The following is a 19,046-nucleotide window of genomic DNA, read 5'->3' on the forward strand; positions in this document are numbered from 1 at the left end:
CTATTTTCAGCTCCAATAACAATGACGAGGCGCTGCTGGCGTTGACGCTTCTTCTGGTAAAGACTCTCAGTGAGTCATGCAATGATCAAAGAAAGGATCGACTATACAATTGCTGATTGACTATTGGAGAAAGAAGATATAGTACAATGACAAGAGTGAGCGAATTTGGTCACTCTGCGTCATGTGAGGATCCCAAACTTGGAATGCTATACACCATCAACAATTGATTGTGCCAAACAGGATTACCATACTTGGAAATGTTTAGCTCATGGCGTCTTACACCACCCCTTGTTCCTAGCAGTAGCCGCACTTTACCAGGTGAGGTACGCGATCGACACGTTTTCAGAGGAGCTTCTGGGCCGCCGCTCCCGATTCTAGCGTGGTGGTTCCAGCCTTTGAACCATATAAATTTAAACGCCAGTCTTTCAGGTGGTGGGTGGGGAGCTGACGATCGCGCTTTGATGTAGTTGACGACGTTGAAAGAGGCGGTTTGGGGAATTTACAGGGGTGTCTTTGTTAGACTCGAGGCTCAAGCAGTTGATAGATCTGAGGATATACACGTGGGTGTGCATGTTACGTTACGTTACATACATCTTGAATGCTATCTATGCACCCATACTTTAGGCTTAATCAAGATTAGGATTAACATTTAGAAGTTTCAAGTCTATCGTATTGTGGCTTTGGCGTTCAACTACTGCAAACTATAACCGAACTACCGGTGTTGAGCAATTGGCGGCACGTATACTACAGTCGGCCTCCGGACTGTTACTCCCGCTGCAGTCTCATCAACTTGGTTACTTCTGCTATTCAGCTGTGGTGAGGCTGAGCCACTGCCAGAGTCCTCTAGTCTTTGCTTTTCCTGGACCTGGTCGTCAGGGGTTTCAGCGATGACCTTCCTAGTCTTGCCCCAGCCAAAGCTATCCATGTTAAAAACAGCAAATACTATGACTGCAATATTCAAAAATGGTCCGAGAACAACGAATATGAAAAGGCCGAAAAGATACTGAAATCTTTCCAGCATCGACTGAGGGAGCCAGACAGCCATGATGACGTAGTAGATGAGTGGTACGATCATAATGCCTGCAAAGGCCATGATGATCCACCACGGCTGATGCATAAAAGCAACGATCATGCATCCGATAGAAGCAATTACAAAGACATTGAGACACCAAGTAAGGACATTAGAAAACGCAAGAATTCGTTCCCACCATTGGCAATGTCTTGCTGTTGTCAACAACAAATCGTTGCTTGTAGCTCCAAGTGTCCACCGGCGGCGTTGGGACAAGAAAACACTCCAAGAATGAGGCACATCCGTGTACGCTCGAGCTCTCAGAGCCTGTCGAGTTTGCGCCTCTGGGAATGTTGTAAGAAGCTGACAGATATGATTTCTGTCTTCAGAAGCGGTGGCTCGGATGCGTGTGATTATGCCATCAAGCGGTCTAGGATAATATCCAAACAGCTCAACAAGGACCTTGTCACCGCAAGTCATGTCGCAGATTTTTAGCAGCTGACAACATCCTGGCAGGCATGAGACCTTTTTCGTGGCAATGGATTGATGCAGTCGTCTCAAGCCTTGAGCAATGGTGTATTCGGCATTCTGATAGATTGACCACAGATTCCAATTGCCGTCCTTGAAATCGACCGCAACATAGCCACAGACGCCCACAGTATTTGGGTATTTTGATTCTTTGAGCAGCTCTGAAATGCAGACCTTGTCAAAAATGGTGTCTGCATCCATGCCAATCAAATGGTCCACTTGATTGACCTTGACTTCTTGTGTAAGCCAGTCAGTCATTGAGAGCAGAAATTGCGAAGAAAATATGGTCGTGGGGTTGGTGCTTCTGATGTTGAATTTGTACAAAAACGAGCGGATAACAATGAGGCTATCGCGTTTCCCCTGATTTTGCTCTTTGACAATGCAGTAGAATGGGACGCCCTTATAGTAACCCCATGAGATCTCGACATCCATGGCTTGACCATCCCAGGCTCTATAAGCTCTGGCGATCTTCTCACGGTGGAGTTGCTCGACAAAAATGTCTTCATTGAGGTACTGGGCTGTCGTTTTCTCCATTCCAGGGCCGCGGACACGGCCGTCGCAAATGACCATGATACCCCTCTTGTGGTTGTCAATGCCAACTTGATCAACCAGGGAATCTAGAGATTTGGTGCATTCCTCCAGGGTTTCATTGTAACAAGGCATGACCATTATGAGATCTTCAAGGTGATCGGGCTCAATTATCTTCTCAGCAAAGATGAGATTCTTGAGAGTAAAACAGATGATGGAGGCAATCATGATGCAGTTGAGAACAAGGGGGAATGAGATGAATGGGATGTAGACATAGTAATAGCGAGGCCACCACCAGGAGGCGAAGATAAACATAAAACTTCATGATGTCAGAATTGTCTTTATCTTGTCGAGGAGTGTTGAGAAACTTACTTGACAGAAATCAGAAACGCAGTCATGATGTGCTTTTGCCGAGTGACTTTCCTCTGACCATACTTCCTCAGGTACTCATCCAAGTTCTGAGACTCAGAGTCAATCTCAACCTTGGGAGCAGGAGCGGCATTGCCCTTCAGGATTGAGTTGCGGGGAGAGGTTTGAGTGGCAGTCGCAGTGTAGTCAACGGCCTGGACCGAGAAATTTTCAACGCTATACACCGACCCGCTATCCCGTCGTCGAGCTACTGGGTTCAGGTAGCCTTGGACGAGGAACGATGAGGTCTCTTTGGTGAGAAGACTCTCCAAGAGAAGGGCTGCTTGGCTTAGTGGGAAGGTTGGACGAGGATTGGGAGATGGATGCCTGGGCAAAGGAAGACTTGTATGAGAGGGAGGAAGTGAACAATGAGGGGCCAATGCTTTCGTCAGACGATCTTGCGTCGTCTTGACTAGTTCTCTCCAGGATATCTCCCAGAGATGCATCATGGAAGTGACCATCATTGTCTTTGAGAACATATTTGTTGTTTGAACTCTTGATAAAGAACGAGTGGAGGGGGTGACAGCTCTTTTCCTGATGGGTTGGGCTTCTCCAGGAGTTACTCTGTTGCATGTTAGCAAGGCCCTACTAATGAGAGAGTTAACTTACAGCCCTCTTAGCAGTATCAGCTTCTGAAACATGCAAATTCGCCATGTTATTGGTAGTACAAGCAGACAATGGTTCTCGAAACGGATGAAGAAGAAGTTAGAGCAGATAGCAAGGAGCAGACAACTTCTACATCAAGAGATGAGTTATACTGAGACTTAAGCTTGAAGTAAGCATCATTACTCGATCTTTCACCCCTATCATAGAAAAACACTTCTTTCTCTTCCTCGATCGAGCTCCATGCTGCCCGGTCTGCCAACTTCTCACCGTCAACTCTGACACGATCACGAGCTCAGACATCTTCCACTGACGTCGATCACCTCCACGCGTGAATCAAAATTTTCTCTTCATAATCGCTCAAAGGAGATTATTCTGTGTTTTGACCCCTATCACCAGGTCCAAACGGGGCTTCGTCTTACACTGAGCGGGTTGTCCGAAGTTGATCGCGATGATGATCATGACCAGATTAGAAAACCCGCTACTAAGTAATTCGAAACGCAAACTAAAGAAGATTAGTTTGATAATCAGGCAAACGTTCCTTTACCGTCGAAACTGGTGTTGACTCTCATGCCACCAACGTCACGCCGTCAGGTGGAGGGCCGTTTTAGTCTCTCGCAGGCCAAGACGCGAGACTATCTGCTCCACCGATCGAGGAACCAGCTCGATCGGATTGGCAAAGTTTTGCAACGTCCGGCAGTTGAGAGAAACTTTTTAACGGTTCTCTGAAACCAGATATCTGGGTTACCTGGAATGCGGTAAGTCTTCTAGTGAGATTCCATGTTGGAATGTGGAAGTCAGGTCTTACAAGTAAAGTCTCTTATAATTGCTGGTTACTCGTTATTGTATCAATGTTCTTCATTTATATCGTATGCATAATATCTAAGCTAAGTTCGTGTCGCTTGACAGCTTATGACAGCTTGCCTGAGCCCATCACCTTCTACCAAGGCTTGTAGTGCCCACCACTTCCCTCATTAGCCATGCACCCATGGGATCGTTGGAGGCAAACCAACACTCTCTAGCCGATTATTCAGCTCTCTACAACTTTCAACTTATTTAGGAACTCCCGTTGAGCTTGTCCACTCGCCTGAATTAGCTAGTCCTTGTCTTTAGGCCTCCCAAGTTGTGAAAGAGGATGTGTTCCTCGCCGGATAGAGATTCTCCAGCCGTAATGAGAATGTTAATTTTTTGCCTAATGTAGATGACTAACTAGCTGCATGAGGCTATACGTAAGTTCCTGTTTCTTTTTTATACCATGGAGACGTGAGCGGAACTTGGCGTGAGTCGTGAATATCGACAGTCATGAGCCAAACGCCATGAAAGCTCGGTAAGAAAGCTGGGAACCCAATCAAACAGTACGTCTACAGATCATAGACTAGATTTATTTGCATTATCTCGCCCATATGCTCTCATGAGGCGTCATCATGCTTAAATTTCTTGTTTATGGGTGGAGTCTCGGTGTTGAAGGGCCGGGTCAATGGCAAACAAGTTTTCCATGTGTCGATCCAGAGCAAAGACTTAAGCTTGTATAGCTTGAATTTTTAGGACTGTCTAGTCAGTCTTAGACGTATGGCTTTGACCTCGTACAGAAACACCATGGGATTGTGATTACGGAATTCGGGCTCGGCGTATCCACGCCTACCGCGGAGAGAAGCTCCGAAATACAGCAAACATCAATGACATAATGATGGACAAACCAGTCGATTATATGGGCTAAGAGCTGAATATTACAAATAGCATGGGTGTAAGATCACTGATATTCTAGACATGGCGATATTTCGGAGTGTCGTCCAGTGCTAGTTTCTTGTTCGCTATAGATATCTACCGTAGTGTCTTATTGCTCTCCGAAATTAGACGGCGAAGAACGTTTCAATCCTATGAATCGAGTTCAACAAAGTGATCTTCTTGATATTCAATTAACATCGCGTGATCGTTAACACACATACCCTCGATTCGAGGTGCCTCAACACCATAAGGAGTGAACGATGATACTAACAAAGGTTAACTAACAAACAGCAAACAAAGTGGATGCGACTAATCTAGTCACGCTCTAAAACATGCAACAGAGCTTACAGCCACTGATGCGCCAACATAAGGAAACCGCCTAAAACACCATTTTTCCAACGGTTCCCAGCTTTACCCCTCGGGAGGCGTCAGAATTGGCCCAATATAACCTCGTGTTGCCCTTGCAGAAGTCCCGCCAAGACCAACAGTTCCTGACGTAGCTTCCGTCGTTTATCTCCTTAGCTGAGACACTTTACTATATCGGGGTGATCGACTTCTCAAGGCTCCTCATGGAAAAAGTCGACGTTGATTGGAATGCGGAGCCAGGAGATTGAATCCAAAGTCGGACGATTTCGGTTAGTGCGCGCGATTGGATACCTTTAGTTCCTATGGATCAGCGTTGTGATTAGAAAATTGGTAGAAACGATAGAGGTAGTTTGTTTCATGAGAGTGATGATCTCATCGTGGAAACACCGTTGAGAGAGGCGGTTCGCTTCGGTGTTGTTGTGAGATAGATGAGTGATCTTCGGGAACCAAGCACAAGCTAGGGATCTTGAGCAATAGAGCTTGGAACATGGAAGTACAATGGCTGAGGTCATATAACCAGATGTCTCTTCACAGAATGTCGGTCAGTTACGTTCATGCTTTGACTTATACCTCATTATTTACCATATCTTCTTTATCTGTTCAACAGCAATGGCTCAAGTAATGCCTCCAAAGCCGATGGCTAATCTCCCAGCCTTGGTCGAGAAGGAAATCCTTCCATTGATACCTCCCGGAGATTCTTCTCCTTGGAAGCGTCTCGATAATAGCTTTACTTTTTATCCTGACAGCCCTCCCCTGAGCTCTCCATCGTCAGATACAGATGATCTTGATCAGTCACTGTGTCAGTCTGTCGAGGTCAGCCAGAACGATGAGCCGGTCATTGCAGTCATTGGTGTTGGCTATGTCGGCACACATCTGGTCAGCTCATTCTCCTCAAAATATCAAGTCATTGGGTTTGATGTCTCTGCCAAGAGAATCAAGGACCTTGGTCTTGAGTATCAAGAGCATGAGAACGTTTGTCTCTCCAGGGACTCACAAGACTTGCGAAGAGCTACGCACTTCCTGATATCAGTGCCAACACTTCTCAGGCCTGACAAAACCATCGACTCATCCTATCTTCGTGATGCGTTGAAGACTGTGGGTGAAGTGGCTCGGTCTGGGTCAACGGTCGTGATTGAAAGCTCTGTGGCGATCGGTATGACCCGTCAACTACTCGGTCCATTGGCTGCCAACTGCCAGTTCTTCGCCGGCATGTCTCCTGAGGTAAGTCTTCCTTCGTTCCTATTTTTGGGTTCATATACTAATGATTCATAGCGAGTTGATCCTGGCCGCGTCGAACCTCCTGTCCAGTCCATTCCAAAGATCATCTCAGGCTTGGACGATATCACCCCAGGCTCCCTCGACGCTATAAACAGAGTCTATTCCACTATCTTCGAGACCGTTATTCCTGTTTCGAAGCCAGAAGTAGCCGAGATGATGAAACTTTATGAAAACTGCCAGAGAATGGTCTGCATCGCCTATGCCAATGAAATGGCAGATGCATGTATCCCACACGGCATCAACCCATATGAAGTCTGCGAGGCAGCCTCTACAAAACCATTCGGATATATGCCGTATTCTCCTGGTGTTGGCGTGGGCGGACACTGTATCCCAGTTAACCCCTTCTACCTCCTCTCAAATAGTCACTTCCCTTTGCTCAAGTACGCTACACTTGCGATGCATTCTCGACCATCAAGACTAGCCGAGAGGATGCTCAAGAGACTGAGACAAAGAGTCACAGTAAGAACACCTCGGGTCCTTGTAGTGGGTATGGGCTTCAAAGCTGGCCAGTCACAGATTGACAACTCCCCAGGAGCAGATCTCGTCAAGAGTCTCGCTGTTTCGCGAGAAGTGGATGTATGTTGGGCAGATTCTCTGGTCAAGCAATCTGCATTACCTCAAGTACGTCGTCTCTTAGATGAACACTGGCGGAAGGATGTCCTGAGAAAGTTTGATATCATTGTTGTGGCTTCCAGGCAGGCGGGTACGAGTTTTGATATCCTGGATGAGCTGGATGGAGTTGAGATTGAGAGGTGGTGTCAATGATTCATAGTATGGCAAACGTAATTCGGCAACGCAGATATCCATAGATTGTCAATATTGCAATAAATTATGTATCGTATTGCATAAAGCACACTGCATTGCGTTTATGCAAAGCTGTTGTTGCTGATGGCTTGTGTAAGTGGCAACTGAATTCATACTGGTCGGCTGGCTGGCCACTTCTTGCCAATTCCGCTTCTTCTTTGGTGCCCGATGATCTCATATTTCCTTTCGTGACAACTATAAATAAGACAGTTTTTCTTTTTCAAATCGCTCAGCAAACGCCTCTTCCAATAAATCATCGACTACTCTTGGACCAACGAAAAAAGACCAGGCCCAATCATCAACCACAGCCACCTGTGGGTCAATTACTGGGCTGAGTCTCTGTACAGCATGAAACTATTGCTTATTGATACTTAAAGCATTCTCTTATAAGGCCTCTTCTTTTTGTTCTTTCTTAGCTTCTTCATTGTTATTTGAGTCCGTACAAAATGTCGAACCAATACATCAACGCTGTATACTATCCCTCGTGGCGCTGCTACAAAGAGCGTCCTCCTTCATGCCTGGACACTGCTTCAATCACTCACATATTCTACGCCTTTGTCGGGTATGTTTCCAAAGCACAATGATTCTCTCAAGCTAATGCAAGCAGTGTTAACGAGGATGGTACACTTCGAGTACGTAGTCCCACTCGAAACCCTGTATACTGTTTATTGACTTCATCTGTAGTCCATCGATGATTGGGGCGACAACAATAAAGTAGTTGATGGCGAAAAGGGCTGTCTCGCAGCACTTCGCAAGTTGAAAGGCCAGCACCCTCATATAAAGACACTCGTCTCGATTGGTGGTGGCTCTAGCAGTAAGGAATTTCCTGCACTTGCAGCAAGCAAAGCAGCGAGACAAACTTTTGCTCGCCAGATCAAGGAGTTTTGTGACGCCCATCATTTCGATGGAGTTGACGGTATGTTAATATCCAGTTGAAAGCTATTCCAGAGCTGACTAGTAACAGTTGACTGGGAGCACCCTCAAACTCCAGAAGCTGGAAAGAACTATGTTCTGTACCTCCAGGCCATCCGAGAGACCATGCCGGCTCCCAAATACCTGCTGACAAGCGCTCTTCCCACTGGCGAGTACTGCCTCAAGCATCTCAACCTACCAGTCGTAGCGCAACTTCTCGACTTCCTCAACCTCATGGGCTACGATTTCACAGGCGGCTGGACCGACGTCTGTGGCCATCATGCGCAGCTTCTGCCTCCAAGCAACAACCTTAACGAGGTGTATCCCACCCTTCGCAAGTCGTGCCAGCGCGGCGTCGATTACCTGACCTCGCAGGGCTTCCCCAACCGTAAGATCATCCTCGGCATTCCAGCATATGCCAGATATTTTGGACAGGCTCGTGGACCAGGCCATCCTTTCAAGGGCTCAGGCGAGATTGACTACTGCGATTTACCGGATGAATGGGTAGCAGGCGCAAAAGTCGAAGAATCCATTGCAGCGGCATTCTTTGTCGATACCAAAGGAGACAAAGGCTTTGTCTCGTTCGATGTTCCTAGCACGGTTTGTGTCAAGGCGAGGTATGCCAAAGCAATGTGCCTGGGCGGTCTGTTCTACTGGACGGGTGCTGGCGATCGAGCAGGTCCTGAGAGTTTGGTCGCTGCAGGATGGAAGACACTTCATTCCAAGTAGCCGCTCGACTACAGCGGATTGATTCATAAGTCACACAAGATACTTCACGTGAGGCTATTTTAGGGGCTGAGTATGGTCCAAGACTTACTTGTGAGTTTTATTTGTTTTTTACCTACCGTTACCTACCGTACCGAAGGGCGTATAGGAGGCGAAGTCCCTGCCTTTATCCGCCGATGATTTGCACTATCAAAAGCAGATCCCACACGAGCCAAGCTATTCTGTCATTGAATGAAGACATATCTGTGAAATAGACTACCAATTTTGGTGATGAAATCTGCCGTTCACATAAGAAAACTCTGAAAAAGAAACGTCAGTAATATCACGTTAGTGGTGGGCTTACCTTGTGAATGGTATCATTTGAAAGCATCAGGATTCATGAACTGATCCCATAATGCGTCCATCTCTTCCTGGCTCATCTCTTCCGCCTCCGCTGCTTTCGCTTTATCTTTTTTCTCCTGTGCAGCCAGACGGTCTCGTGCTTCCTGTACTCGACGTTCCTCGTGAAGTTTATTATACGAGTCAACTAGTTCAGCAAACTGGGGAATTTCAGATTTCAGAATATTGTTCGTCTGTGGATTCACCAGATCCTGTGTGTCTAGCATCAAATCCTCTGGGTTCACAAAGACTCCAGGGGCATCGGAGACAGATTCTTGAGTTTGCGGCTCGAAGTGTTGGTGCGGAGCCATCTGACCGGGCTGCACAGACATTATAAGAGATGGGATCTTCTGCTGCCCCAGGCTCTGATACTGAGGAGACAGTTGAGAGCCATACTGAAAGGTTGGCTCCCATGGGAAAGCGGGCATTGTCTGCTGCTGGGGGGCCTGGTCTTGACGATCTCTCATGTTTGAAGAAGCAAACTGGGGAGGAGAGGCACTTCGGCGACGATCGCCAATCTGTTGAATAGAGGGTGTAAGAGTACAAGAAGCTGGGACACTGCCTCGCCTAGGGGTTACCAAGGCTACTGCCCCTGTAGAGCCGGCTGGTGTCTTCTCGTGGCTCCTGAAATTGGCAAAATTGTTGCTCGGGCTTTGCATTCTAGGCCGACGTGTATTGCTGGAAGCTGTGGGCGCTGACTGTGCCAGCGGACCCGACACATCATCATCATCAGCCTCAGGCTTTGCGATGGCACGGCGACGTCCAGGCCCATGAATCGGGCGAGCTGCCTCTTCTCCTACAACATAGTGCTGTAGGAGAAAGTGGTTCTGGCTGAGTTGACCACGGTTTGAGCGACTTGAGCGGCGGAGACCCTGCTGGTCGTTGGTGGGAGTCTCAGCAGGAGTCTGAGGGGAAGAATCGGCCATTTTGACAGGTTGCTTTCAGGTGTTGGTTTACTCGTTTGTGTGCTGCTGAGTGAGCAGTTGGGGATGATAAATGGCTTAATTGCTTCCAGGGGCTATTTATGTATGCCATGATTTCGTCTGCCATTAGACTGGAGGTACACTGTTCTTCTTTTCTTTGGCATCTCATTGTGATGGACTTCAGTAAATGCTCAGCACTGAGAAGCTGTGTTCTGGCAAAGGACGCACTAACATCCAATAACGGCCTTGCCAGAACAGAGACTTCTGCCGTACCATCCCTTCGCACCAGTTAGCAAGGCGCCTGTACTAGAAGGCTGATTAAGGATGTGAATTGAACAGCAACCTAATAAGAGCAATATTATGATCAGTAATCTGCGAACAAGAGGCAATGGGAGGAATCTGGTCGTTGAGAACTCCATTAACCGTCATTTTCTGATGAAAGAACAAGGTTGGACGCGAAACCCATTTCCTTGTTGTTACAAGCGCTAGAGCCGCTTTAACGCTTCACTTGTGCGGTAAAATCGAAGAGTGTTGACGCGTAGATATCGAAGGCTTAAGGGTGGGATTATCGTGGCTTTTCGTTGATGGTGTTTCACTTGGATGGAAGGAGGCAAGATTTACATGCGTCAAGCTTGATTTTGGAACACCCATGTTAGAACCTCCCTTTAGAAGAGGCAAGAAAACTTAGGACCTTTATCCCAAGTGCCAAAATTAACTGATCTAAAGGTCTCCTAAGCCCACCCTAAATTTACCTAAATCTTTCTATCTCTTAGGGTAGAGATCCTCAGTTTTCTTGCTCCGTGAGGGCCTCCTTGGTCGCTTAAAAATATGCCGCCAAGGAAGATTATACTGTAAATCAACCTCAGTTGAGACAAACAAGTAATGGAAGATAACTTGCGAAATAATTTATTCAATTTACAGATGTTACCTTTATTTCAAAGTGTGTTCATGTTTGTAAGTTCTTTCAGCCAGAAACAAAGTGATAAAGAATCAAAGAGGGCAACCTTTACCACGTACATCATGTGTGGCGTGACCTTAACACCGCCACTAAGCCTACGTCACTGAGCGCCAAAAGATGTCACTGGTGAGGAATCGTAGATCGAATTACAGAGAGGCCTCTGCCACGGTCCCTGCCAAGGCAGCGATTGGACTGGGCTTGTTATGCCAACGAGATATCGTATAAAGTTGATCTGCAACCCCCCAACACCTTATTTTCCTCGTAAACAAGCTTCTTTCAACGACATCTCTTCAACTTCAACACAAAGGTGAATACAAGCCTTTCCCTTCCGTCAACCATACCTGAGCTAATGATATCCGTCTAGATAACCTACACTTTCAAACTTGCACAACAAACAAACAAACAACATCATGGGTCTTTTCTGGTCAAAGGGAGTCGGTGGTCGCCATTTCGGCACCAGTGTTCATGTTGACAAGCATGGTGTCCGACGGGGCCCTTGGCGATTCTCTCTCGGAAAGTTCAGCTGCTTCCGTCGCTAAGTAGTTAGTCGCTTGGCTGCACCTAAGCAATCTTCTGATGGAACAACAAACGTCTTGACGGCGCTGGAACGATGACACGACAATAATGGATTCTTAGGAGTTTTGGGTCGGATGAGGGATAAGTATTAGATTATTTCTCCTAATACAACTTGACTTTTCACAAAATTGAACTTGGCTGTGATGACGATATATTTTCTTGGTGTTTTGATCATTAGCTACAGGGTAGGTCTAGTGGAGTTCCGGATCCACATTCAACTCCGACTTGTCATGGCTGCTCTTTGAGCGTGAACGCGTGCCTGCCATTTCAAGTTGAAGACATTGACTTCACAACTGACTTCAAACATGACAGAAATATTTTCATGAGCCATTCGAACAATTCGAAGTGTCATGGCGCTACTCAATTTTACTCTCAGTGAGGAAGGTGTTTCCGCCTTTCGTGATGCCCTCATCTGCCTGAACAAGTTCAGTGACGACGTTTCACTCGAGGCCCGCAAGGATTCAGTATGTTCAACATGTGCCAGAAGGCTCCCATCTAGCTCATTACTCACATCTCACCTCTAGTTTACTCTCACTACCCTCAACACCTCAAAATCTGCTTACGCAAGTGTCAGATTTGCGACGACCAAGTTCTTCTCCCGGTACCAGTACCAAGGAAGTCACCAATTCCGTGACCGTTTCTACTGCACACTCTACATCCGAGTAAGCTCAATCTTCCGTCAAGGCATAGATGGACCTCCTCACTGACAACTTGAAGGCTCTGATCTCCTTATTTCGAAGTCGTACGGGCCCTGACTCACAAAGAGATGCAGAGAAGCAAACGCTCATCGACAGATGCGATGTTGCAATTGAAGATGGAGAGGGGGTTCAAAGTCGATTCATCGCACGTCTTATCTTTCGAAATGGACTAACTTCCACACACCGTCTGCCATTTGAGGTCTCTGTCCCAGTTCATGCCAAATTCAACAAACAAGATGCTCCTCACCACTGGACAATCTCTTCACGCACATTGCGGCAGCTCATGGATCACTTTGGCCCTGGTATCGAGTTCCTCGATATCAACACTGATGGAGATCATGTAAATTTTACTTGTTTCAGTGAGAAGACTGTGAGCGAGGATGGTGCGCATCTCTTGACAAAATGCCTGCCTATAAGCTGACATTGAATAGCGGTCTTGAAAAAGCCACTCCAAACGTCAATCGCCGTCGAAGCGGATGAATTCGACGAGATTGATGTCGAAGACAAGCTTCACATTGTAATATCCGTCAAGGACTTCCGCGCTATCATTCAACATGCTGGCATCACAGGCAACGATGTGTCAGCCCGATACTCAATTCCTACACAACCCATCCAGCTTTCGTATACTGGCGACGCTATGTCATGCGAATTTCTCGTCATGACTGTTGGTGAGCGCGGGACCAACACTGGCCAGAGGACCAAGAAAGGACGCAAGAACGCAACCCAGAATACTGGCCCGCGTCTTGAAGCCACATCACGGCGGCCGAGCATGGCTCCTCCAGAGTCACAACCAGCACCCGCGCCAGCGCCTCCTCCCCCATCGTTGCCTCAGCATAATCCAACACCACAGATGAGCGCTGCTAGAGCCAGCGCCTCGCGCGTAGGGGCGTTTGACCTTCGGCCCTCGCAGAGACCGGCACCACCTGCGACTAACAGGTCCGAGAGTCTATTCGTTGAGGATGAAGGTTGGGAACCTATCAATTACGAGGATGAAGAGCTTGCGGAGGACAATGCTAAGCTGGGATGGGATCATAGCATTGATCCTGTAAGTTGCAAAAGCCCTTCTTTTGACCGCGTACTGACTATAGTAGAACGCTTCTGATATGGACACGAGCCGCTTCTTGGAGAACCTTGCTCCTGTTGAACCTCAAGCCGAAATTCCCCATCCGCCACCAACAGATGCTGAATCAACATACATTGAACCAACACAAAAGTTGAAAGAGGTCGAAAGTCTGGCCCTGTTCCCCGATTGAGGACAAGAAAATGTTATGAAGGACGAAAGATGTGGCATCTAGATGAGTATATTCACTCAGCTGTAATGAATACCCAACTGGTGGCACACCCTGCCCCGACTTCTCCTATTTTAGAGCCCGGGGGAATGAATTTAGACGAAGCAATCACATTCCACCGTCCTTTGACATCGTTATCCTCAACTTGAGGTCCACAGTTGCCGTGTTCACCCCATCCCCATGATAGAACATCGCCTGCGGTAGAGAGAGCAACAACATGTTCGCTGCCGATTGCAATCTTGCTCAGCTCGGGTAGATTCGGTGGAGGTAGTTGTCCGTGATCATCTCGTCCCCAGGCTTGTAGAGAACCGTCCTTCTCCAGTACATAGATATTTCCCCAACTTGAGCCTACGTCCTTCCACCCAGGACATGTCTCGGGTGCACCTGATTGAATTTTCCATTTATCTGAACCCAGAACCTTGATGTGTCCACTTTGTGGGTCGCCGAATAGACATGTGAATTCTCTGCCACAGACAGCTCTTGTGATCTTGAAGTCGATGCCCTCGATCTTTCTAGGAGCATGAAGTACTTGACCCGGCTCACCAGCTTGGGACTTTCTCGCATTACCCCAGCCGTAAGCATCACCATTGTCGAGAACTGCAACGACATGTCCCATGCAAGCAGCCAGGTCGACAACTTCTGTTCCTGAAGGTGGAAATTCTCGAATTTGGGTTGCTGATGGTGTCCGAATGATGAGTTCTCCCAGACCTAGTTCGCCTTTCATACCCGCCCCGACACTAAAAACTCGAGTCTTCTTTCCATCTGCATCTTTAGCCACAATGATAGAAGCCTCCCAGGTTGCTGTGATCAAGGCAATCTCGCCAACTGGAGATTCTCCATCCTTGGTAAGCTGAATCTCTCGAAACACAGCTGCATCTGGACCAGTGTTCAATCCACATGCACCAGGCGTGGGATCACCACTCCAGTAAAGCTGGCCGGTTTTCGTAAGAAGCAATGTATGGTTCCCACCCGCTGCGACTTTTGTAATGGAGGAGGTTGGAGGGTCAGGGTGGAAGAGCACCTGCTTCGGCACTGAAACGTCTTCTTTGTGGCCAATGCCCAGTTGACCAGAGCCATTTGAGCCTAACGCAAATACGACCTCCATTTTTCAAAAGAAGCGAAATTATGAAATGAATCAGTGCAAGTCACCAAAAGCTCCTCTCGATATTCCGAGTACTTCTCTTGACGCTGAAGTGGGTAGCTTCATAGATCCACCTATCGCTATAACGCGAAATATCGTTGGCTTACGTAACGCGCTTCAAATCTCCACCATAAAGAAGGTCGCGAACTTTTTTTTCACTCTGACTTTTTCTTCACTCTCAAACACACTCTTTTGAGCTTTCCGCACAAAGCTCTTTCAAAGCACAGTCGCTTGAGAGGATGTGATTCGTGTTTCCTGCTCTTGCTATCATCGCGCAGCAGATAATATGGCTTCACAATCGCAGCCCGTCCCTGAGGGGATGGAGAACTTCGTCGTCGGACTGATTGGTATGGGCGACATGGGCAAGATGTATGCCGAAAGGCTGTCAGCCGCTGGCTGGAGGTAAGTCTTGGATCCATTGCGATCCGCACTTCCAGCTCCAGCTTCTTTTCTTTAAATGGTAAGCCAACTCTTCCTTCTCAACACCCCCTCCCCTCTTTCATGATGACTAGAGCGCATTTGGCTCGAGCATTGTTCAGGGACGCCTGGTGTCCGTTATGGCCATCAGAATCGGACCTGTGCTCTCAATGATGTAAACGCTTGCTACCTTAATTATCAACTGTCTGAATTTTCACCCATCTACCTCATTTTGTTAGCACTTCTGCTTTGACACAAAAGCTAACAACTACAAGAACAGATGCTTTCTCCCTGTGAATGCAACCCCGTACCGGATGCCGAGTGGCTAACGGCGGATTTACTTTAGAATCATGGCCTGCGACAGAGAAGAGAATCAGGAGAAGCTTCAGAAAGAATATGCTGGAAATGTATGGCTCAGTGATTCCTGCCTGCTCTGCCTCGCTCCAAGTCGCTGAAGCTATCGAATAGAAAAATATAGAAATTTGTCGAAATGGCCACTATGTTTCCCGCGCAAGCGACTATATCATCTACAGCGTCGAGGCCGCCGTCATTGATCGTGTAATTGCTCAGTATGGACCATGTACGCGCCCTCTCTTCGTATCCCTTGTGAATGTTTCCTTCGAGCGTCTCTTCTCGAGGTTAAACAGTAGTCATCTAGACACTGACTGTTGCGACTAGCTACCAAGCTTGGTGCCATCGTTGGAGGGCAAACCTCTTGCAAGTCCCCCGAGATCGCTGCCTTCGAGGCTCACCTCCCCACCGACGTCGATATTATCTCGTGCCACTCACTTCATGGCCCCAATGTTGATCCGACTAACCAGCCCCTTGTGCTCATCCAACACCGCGCCCCAGATTCAGCTCTTCGAAAGGTTGAGATTGTCCTCAGCTGTCTCCGCTCAAAGTTTGTCCATCTCTCAGCCCGCGAGCACGACCGTATCACCGCCGATACTCAAGCAGTCACCCATGCAGCCTTCTTATCTATGGGTAAGGCGTGGCACGCTAACAAGCAATTTCCTTGGGAGCTGAGTCGATATGTTGGCGGTATTGAGAATGTCAAGGTGTCGAAATCATCGACCGAATAGGATTGATGCTAACATCTCGCAGCCGCGTCTGCAAGCACAAGGCTGGTCTCATCCGAAAGTACGACGTCAACCTGTGCCGTCAGTGTATGCACGAAGCGTCACCGATTTGTACAAACTCATGCTCGAAGGAAACCGTGAGGGTTTCAGAGAACGAGTCTACCGTGCACGCGACAAGGTATTTGGTCCATCCACGTCCTGGGACACACGCCCCTTGCTTGAGCCGTCGATCCTGTCGTCCTTCTCGCTCGGGACGCCTACAGATGAGCCTCGACCCAACAACCATCTCTCGATCCTTGCAATGGTCGACTGCTGGGCGGCGCTCAACATTGTACCCTACGATCACATGCTCTGCAGCACTCCTCTCTTCCGCTTGCGCCTTGGCGTCACTGAATACCTGTTCCGCAACGAAGATGTCCTCGACGCAGCCATTGAGACTGCAATTGAGGATAAGACGTACCGTAGCGATGATCTGGAGTTCACTTTTGCAGCACGGGCCTGGGCCGAATGTGTGAACCTGGGACATTTCGAGACATGGGAGAAGCGGTTCGTGAGTACCCAGCAGTTCTTTGAACCACGATTTGAAGAGGCCAAAGTGGTGGGTAATCAAATGATGAAGAAGATATTGGAGAATTCCAAGGATAATTAGTAGAGATGGGCCAATCATAGGTTAACAAAAGAATCATACTCCCACAGAAGCAAATGTTCCAAGACTCTAGACAAAGCCTGACTCGACCAAGTATTAACCAGTCCGACAACCTCTCAAACGCCGCAAAACCCCAAACCAGTTTTGAGTGCACCACCAAATCTTGTAACCTCACTGGTTTCCCAAGCACACACTTTTCATAACCATCGTCCTTACACTTGAGTTACCACATCGGGAACTCTAGCCTCAATGCTCTCCTCTGTCATCGCAACACCATGGTCAGTTCCGAGTGACATAGGCGATGGTTCTCCACTGTTGCCTTCATTCTCGGCCCCTGAGGACTTGATATTAAAAGCATCGCTGAGGGAGGAGGTGGTTGTTGAGACAGTATTTTCAGCGCCACCAAAAAGGCTCCATGAATATCCGTCAAGAGGAGGGATATTAGACGTACTAGACAACAGTTGATCAGTCAAACGGCGACGTGCGGATCTCGGACCAGGAGTAGTGGGACTGCGCCGTCTTTGTTAATAAGGCCGGCGTAAAACATCACTCTAAACACTTACCGGGGAATCCGTGTGGCGCGCCCTCTCTGTCGTGGGTGCTGACCGTGGGTTTGATCATCTTCATGCTCGTCGGGCACCTGGAAAGTAGCCAGCCATGGCCAAGGGTTTCCCAGTAAGTCAGGCGTCGATGCAATAGCCTCTGCATCACCCTGAGCGGCGTCGGCCAAGGCCTTCTCCTCGTCGCGCATACGTTGCCTTCTTGCAGTAACGTTCTTAACAGTAGGCAACTGCCGTGCTCCTCTGAGTCCAGAGATTGCACCCCTAAGCCCGTTCCGAAAAGGTTGGTTCTGATTGTGACTTGTGAGCATACGGGCGATCTGCTCGTCAAGCAGTTCCATCATTTGACGATTGCCGATCTGAGGCTGGATGCATTGGTCAACAATCTGCCATTGATGGTCGAGGATCTAAACTCACTCTCGGGCGGTGCTCGTCAATATGTCTAACAACATCTTTGTCAATGACTGGCCTTCCGCCTAGAGACTCGAATCCAAAACCGGCAGCAGCTGTTGGAGTAATCTCGCCATCGGCGACTGCATTGAGGCTCAAAAATGCCCGATCAACGCACGCAGGGCGGCACCTTTGGCAGATCTTGTACTGGCAAAGGGCGTCTTCATCAAGGGTCCGTTGTCCCCTGTCATTGAAAGAAGACTCGAAGCCCAGGGGGGGAAGAAGGTTGCTAAACAGAGCCGAGGTGCTTTTTTGTCGTTCCTCCTTTGCAATAACGTCCTTTAACTACCACAGATATTAGTATACTTCCAGGGCTACAGGAAACTATTGTTGCCTCACTTCCTCTCGCTGTCTTAGGATAGTTGCAATTTGATCTGGTTGGTAGGATGCCATCTGCTCGGGAGTGAGTTCTTGAAGAAAGCTAAGTTTGTCGCGTCGAGCTTCTGCGCTGCCTTTTCGAATAACCATGTTCTTGCGAAAGCTGAAATCCAAGTAGTCCATGCATGGCTGCTTTCCAGTTAGCTACCAATTTCTACCAGATGTTTCTATTCAATGGAAGGCCTCTCACCAGTTTCTCCTCAATCATCTTCTCATGATCCTGTGTACACTGGTAGAGCCACCCAAACTGACCGGGCTCATGACAAGAGGAACATTTAGAGTCCGTGTCGTAAATCCGCGTCATGGTGAGATGGGTGCATGTTGGTTTATAGGGTTGCTGCTGCATCAGCCGTGGTGGTAGAAACGCCATTGTCATGCCGGAGAGGCCAGAATCGGCGAAAATACTCTGAAGGTGCATTCAAGCAAACGCTTGAGCATATAGAGAAGGCGACAAGGTTTCGAGTAAAGGAGCCCGAGTCAAGTCGTAAAAGGCTGATTGACTATAAGCGATGCCGTGTATAAAGTTGCTTCATGATATTGACCAAGTTACCAGGAAGGGGAACGAGAGGGGCTCAAGGGAAAATTGCAATTCAAATGAAATACGGAAAGAGAAAATTCTTTTTACTTGCAAGCTGAAGAGGTTTGGCTCGTCGTCATGGCCAGCTG

General features: G+C 47.9%; 9 protein-coding genes across 10 annotated transcripts; 5 read left to right on the forward strand and 4 right to left on the reverse strand.

Moving 5' to 3' along the window:
- Positions 1-575: 575 nt before the first annotated feature.
- FOXG_20543 (uncharacterized protein) lies at positions 576-3,114 on the reverse strand (the record flags this gene model as incomplete). Its single annotated transcript, XM_018400826.1, has 3 exons — positions 576-2,384; positions 2,438-3,037; positions 3,083-3,114. 3 exons carry the CDS (start codon positions 3,112-3,114, stop codon positions 713-715), a joined length of 2,304 nt encoding a protein of 767 aa, XP_018249713.1. The 3' UTR covers positions 576-712.
- A 2,387-nt stretch (positions 3,115-5,501) lies between these two features.
- Positions 5,502-7,294, forward strand: FOXG_11491 (uncharacterized protein). The gene is made up of 2 exons (XM_018391125.1): positions 5,502-6,388; positions 6,440-7,294. The coding sequence occupies exons 1-2, from the start codon at positions 5,777-5,779 to the stop codon at positions 7,208-7,210; spliced, it is 1,383 nt and encodes a 460-aa protein (XP_018249714.1). The 5' UTR covers positions 5,502-5,776; the 3' UTR covers positions 7,211-7,294.
- Positions 7,295-7,609: 315 nt separating this feature from the next.
- FOXG_11492 (uncharacterized protein) lies at positions 7,610-9,007 on the forward strand. The gene is made up of 4 exons (XM_018391126.1): positions 7,610-7,811; positions 7,857-7,881; positions 7,934-8,165; positions 8,214-9,007. The coding sequence occupies exons 1-4, from the start codon at positions 7,696-7,698 to the stop codon at positions 8,888-8,890; spliced, it is 1,050 nt and encodes a 349-aa protein (XP_018249715.1). The 5' UTR covers positions 7,610-7,695; the 3' UTR covers positions 8,891-9,007.
- A 236-nt stretch (positions 9,008-9,243) lies between these two features.
- On the reverse strand, positions 9,244-10,394 carry FOXG_11493 (uncharacterized protein; the record flags this gene model as incomplete). The annotated part of the gene is made up of 1 exon (XM_018391127.1): positions 9,244-10,394. The coding sequence occupies exon 1, from the start codon at positions 10,189-10,191 to the stop codon at positions 9,244-9,246; it is 948 nt and encodes a 315-aa protein (XP_018249716.1). The 5' UTR covers positions 10,192-10,394.
- Positions 10,395-11,318: 924 nt separating this feature from the next.
- FOXG_20544 (uncharacterized protein) lies at positions 11,319-11,856 on the forward strand. The gene is made up of 2 exons (XM_018400827.1): positions 11,319-11,453; positions 11,511-11,856. The coding sequence occupies exon 2, from the start codon at positions 11,557-11,559 to the stop codon at positions 11,683-11,685; it is 129 nt and encodes a 42-aa protein (XP_018249717.1). The 5' UTR covers positions 11,319-11,453; positions 11,511-11,556; the 3' UTR covers positions 11,686-11,856.
- A 98-nt stretch (positions 11,857-11,954) lies between these two features.
- Positions 11,955-14,881, forward strand: FOXG_20545 (uncharacterized protein). 2 transcript variants are annotated; one of them, XM_018400828.1, is made up of 5 exons: positions 11,955-12,186; positions 12,247-12,384; positions 12,440-12,803; positions 12,852-13,465; positions 13,512-14,881. In XM_018400828.1, the coding sequence occupies exons 1-5, from the start codon at positions 12,073-12,075 to the stop codon at positions 13,671-13,673; spliced, it is 1,392 nt and encodes a 463-aa protein (XP_018249718.1). In that variant the 5' UTR covers positions 11,955-12,072; the 3' UTR covers positions 13,674-14,881. The 2 variants fall into 2 exon arrangements, with proteins under 2 accessions (XP_018249718.1, XP_018249719.1); XM_018400829.1 differs by having other exon boundaries at positions 11,957-12,186; positions 12,852-14,881.
- FOXG_11496 (uncharacterized protein) lies at positions 12,469-14,897 on the reverse strand. Its single transcript, XM_018391128.1, has one exon. The coding sequence runs from the start codon at positions 14,812-14,814 to the stop codon at positions 13,726-13,728; it is 1,089 nt and encodes a 362-aa protein (XP_018249720.1). The 5' UTR covers positions 14,815-14,897; the 3' UTR covers positions 12,469-13,725.
- A 720-nt stretch (positions 14,898-15,617) lies between these two features.
- On the forward strand, positions 15,618-16,995 carry FOXG_11498 (prephenate dehydrogenase; the record flags this gene model as incomplete). The annotated part of the gene is made up of 4 exons (XM_018391129.1): positions 15,618-15,674; positions 15,736-15,847; positions 15,946-16,327; positions 16,350-16,995. 4 exons carry the CDS (start codon positions 15,618-15,620, stop codon positions 16,993-16,995), a joined length of 1,197 nt encoding a protein of 398 aa, XP_018249721.1.
- Positions 16,996-17,204: 209 nt separating this feature from the next.
- On the reverse strand, positions 17,205-17,972 carry FOXG_11499 (uncharacterized protein; the record flags this gene model as incomplete). The annotated part of the gene is made up of 2 exons (XM_018391130.1): positions 17,556-17,972; positions 17,205-17,502 (listed from the first exon to the last, which is right to left on the reverse strand). Exons 1-2 carry the CDS (start codon positions 17,894-17,896, stop codon positions 17,205-17,207), a joined length of 639 nt encoding a protein of 212 aa, XP_018249722.1. The 5' UTR covers positions 17,897-17,972.
- Between the last annotated feature and the right edge of the window lie 1,074 nt (positions 17,973-19,046).

The sequence above is a fragment of the Fusarium oxysporum genome, chromosome 10 (genome assembly GCF_000149955.1).
Source record: "Fusarium oxysporum f. sp. lycopersici 4287 chromosome 10, whole genome shotgun sequence".
Classification (NCBI taxonomy): Eukaryota; Fungi; Ascomycota; class Sordariomycetes; order Hypocreales; family Nectriaceae; genus Fusarium; species Fusarium oxysporum.

Excerpts from the sequence above, each read along its gene's own strand:
- FOXG_20544 (XM_018400827.1), top strand. The coding sequence starts at position 11,557 with ATGGGTCTTTTCTGGTCAAAGGGAGTCGGTGGTCGCCATTTCGGCACC.
- FOXG_20545 (XM_018400828.1), top strand. The coding sequence starts at position 12,073 with ATGGCGCTACTCAATTTTACTCTCAGTGAGGAAGGTGTTTCCGCCTTT. Across the intron at positions 12,187-12,246 it reads TCGAGGCCCGCAAGGATTCA|TTTACTCTCACTACCCTCAA; the intron begins GTATGTTCAACA and ends TCTCACCTCTAG. Across the intron at positions 12,385-12,439 it reads ACTGCACACTCTACATCCGA|GCTCTGATCTCCTTATTTCG; the intron begins GTAAGCTCAATC and ends GACAACTTGAAG.
- FOXG_11491 (XM_018391125.1), top strand. The coding sequence starts at position 5,777 with ATGGCTCAAGTAATGCCTCCAAAGCCGATGGCTAATCTCCCAGCCTTG. Across the intron at positions 6,389-6,439 it reads TCGCCGGCATGTCTCCTGAG|CGAGTTGATCCTGGCCGCGT; the intron begins GTAAGTCTTCCT and ends AATGATTCATAG.
- FOXG_11496 (XM_018391128.1), bottom strand. The coding sequence starts at position 14,814 with ATGGAGGTCGTATTTGCGTTAGGCTCAAATGGCTCTGGTCAACTGGGC.
- FOXG_11492 (XM_018391126.1), top strand. The coding sequence starts at position 7,696 with ATGTCGAACCAATACATCAACGCTGTATACTATCCCTCGTGGCGCTGC. Across the intron at positions 7,882-7,933 it reads ACGAGGATGGTACACTTCGA|TCCATCGATGATTGGGGCGA; the intron begins GTACGTAGTCCC and ends CTTCATCTGTAG. Across the intron at positions 8,166-8,213 it reads TCATTTCGATGGAGTTGACG|TTGACTGGGAGCACCCTCAA; the intron begins GTATGTTAATAT and ends GACTAGTAACAG.